Here is a 1,579-nt window from a genome sequence, read left to right on the forward strand (position 1 = left end):
AAATGACTCGGAAATGTTACTTTTTTGGTTGGCATCGCCTACATTGGGGTTGGCCATTATAACGACTATGGGGTCTCTTGTTTTAGGCCATAATCAAGACTATGGGGTCTCTAGGCCATAATAAAGACTATGGGGTCTCTTGTTTTAGGTGTGAAAACACAGATTTCAACCCAAAAAATGACTTGGAAATGTTACTTTTTTGGTTGGCATCGCCTACATTGGGGTTGGTTTTCTTTGGCTTTAATAAAGACTATGGGGTCTCTAGGCCATAATTAATTAATAATTAATATATTAAAAAAACAAAAATATTAATATAATAATTAATATTTATAACTTTTTAAACTTTATAAAAATTTATAACTTTAGGGTTTATGTTTTTACTCACTTATAACTAATTTTTCTCTACGGAAAAAGGCAAAAATAATCACTTATATTCACTCCTAAAAGTGAATTTCTGGAGCTTAAAAGAGGCAGAAATGGGTAATATCCCATTTTCAAAGTGTTTTCTGGTCATTGATGGCGTTAAACAGGCTAAAAATTGCCCCAAAATTGCCCCAAAATTGGGATTTTTTAATATATATATTTTTTCTCTATTTTTTTTCTTGTTAAGTTTCTGGATTTGGGGATTTAAAGCAATTCTATCTCATAGGAAACGCATAAATAAACATAAAAATCAATGAAGGGCTTCATTCAACCCCATAGATTTGGTTCAAAATGGGCTTAATTGGACTATTTTTACCGTTCTCTTAATTAATTAAGCCATTAATTAATCACTTACTGGGCATATATGGGGGGTTATTGAGCTCATGATCCCTGCAGCCCCAAACGGCCCCATGGACGAAGCTGGAGGGTTCGTTCATATCCTGAAAACAACAAAAAAAAGGAAAAAAAACCAGAAATCAACCCAAAATTAATAATTTCTTAATTAATTTATCAATTCTTCATCATTTTCACATCATAAAACCTAATATTCACCAATAAACCATGTTCTAAATCCAATAAACCAAGCCCTAAAATGAATATATCTTGCCCCAAAATGAATAAACCATGCCCCAAAACCAATATATCTTGCCCCAAAACCAATATATCTTGCCCCAAAATGAATAAACCATGCCCCAAAATGAATATATCTTGCCCCAAAATGAATATATCTTGCCCCAAAATGAATATATCTTGCCCCAAAACCAATATATCTTGCCCCAAAATGAATATATCTTGCCCCAAAATGAATAAACCATGCCCCATAATGAATATATCTTGCCCCAAAACCAATATTTCTTGCCCCCAAATGAATAAACCATGCGCCAAATGAATATATCTTGCCTCAAAATGAATATATCTTGCCCCAAAATGAATAAACCATGCCCAAAATGAATATACCTTGCCCCAAAATGAATAAACCATGCCCCAAAATGAATATATCTTGCCCCAAAACCAATATATCTTGCCCCAAAATGAATATATCTTGCCCCAAAAATAATATATCTTGGCCTCAAATTGAATAAACCAGTGCCCAAAACCAAATACATCTGCTCGCTCCAGAATAGCCAATATTATCTCGCCTCAAAATGATATAAAC

The 1,579-nt window shown here is 33.4% G+C and overlaps 1 protein-coding gene across 1 annotated transcript in view; it reads right to left on the reverse strand.

The window, feature by feature from the left end:
* LOC107307407 (maltase-glucoamylase, intestinal-like) overlaps positions 1-1,579 on the reverse strand; it is a 78,514-nt gene that overhangs the window by 31,972 nt on the left and 44,963 nt on the right. Inside the window, exon 20 of the mRNA XM_032441806.1 lies at positions 779-899. Within this exon, the coding sequence (XP_032297697.1) occupies positions 779-899 (121 nt within the window). The remainder of the gene's footprint in view (positions 1-778; positions 900-1,579) is intronic.

This window comes from Coturnix japonica, unplaced genomic scaffold (genome assembly GCF_001577835.2).
Source record: "Coturnix japonica isolate 7356 unplaced genomic scaffold, Coturnix japonica 2.1 chrUnrandom587, whole genome shotgun sequence".
Taxonomy (NCBI): Eukaryota; Metazoa; Chordata; class Aves; order Galliformes; family Phasianidae; genus Coturnix; species Coturnix japonica.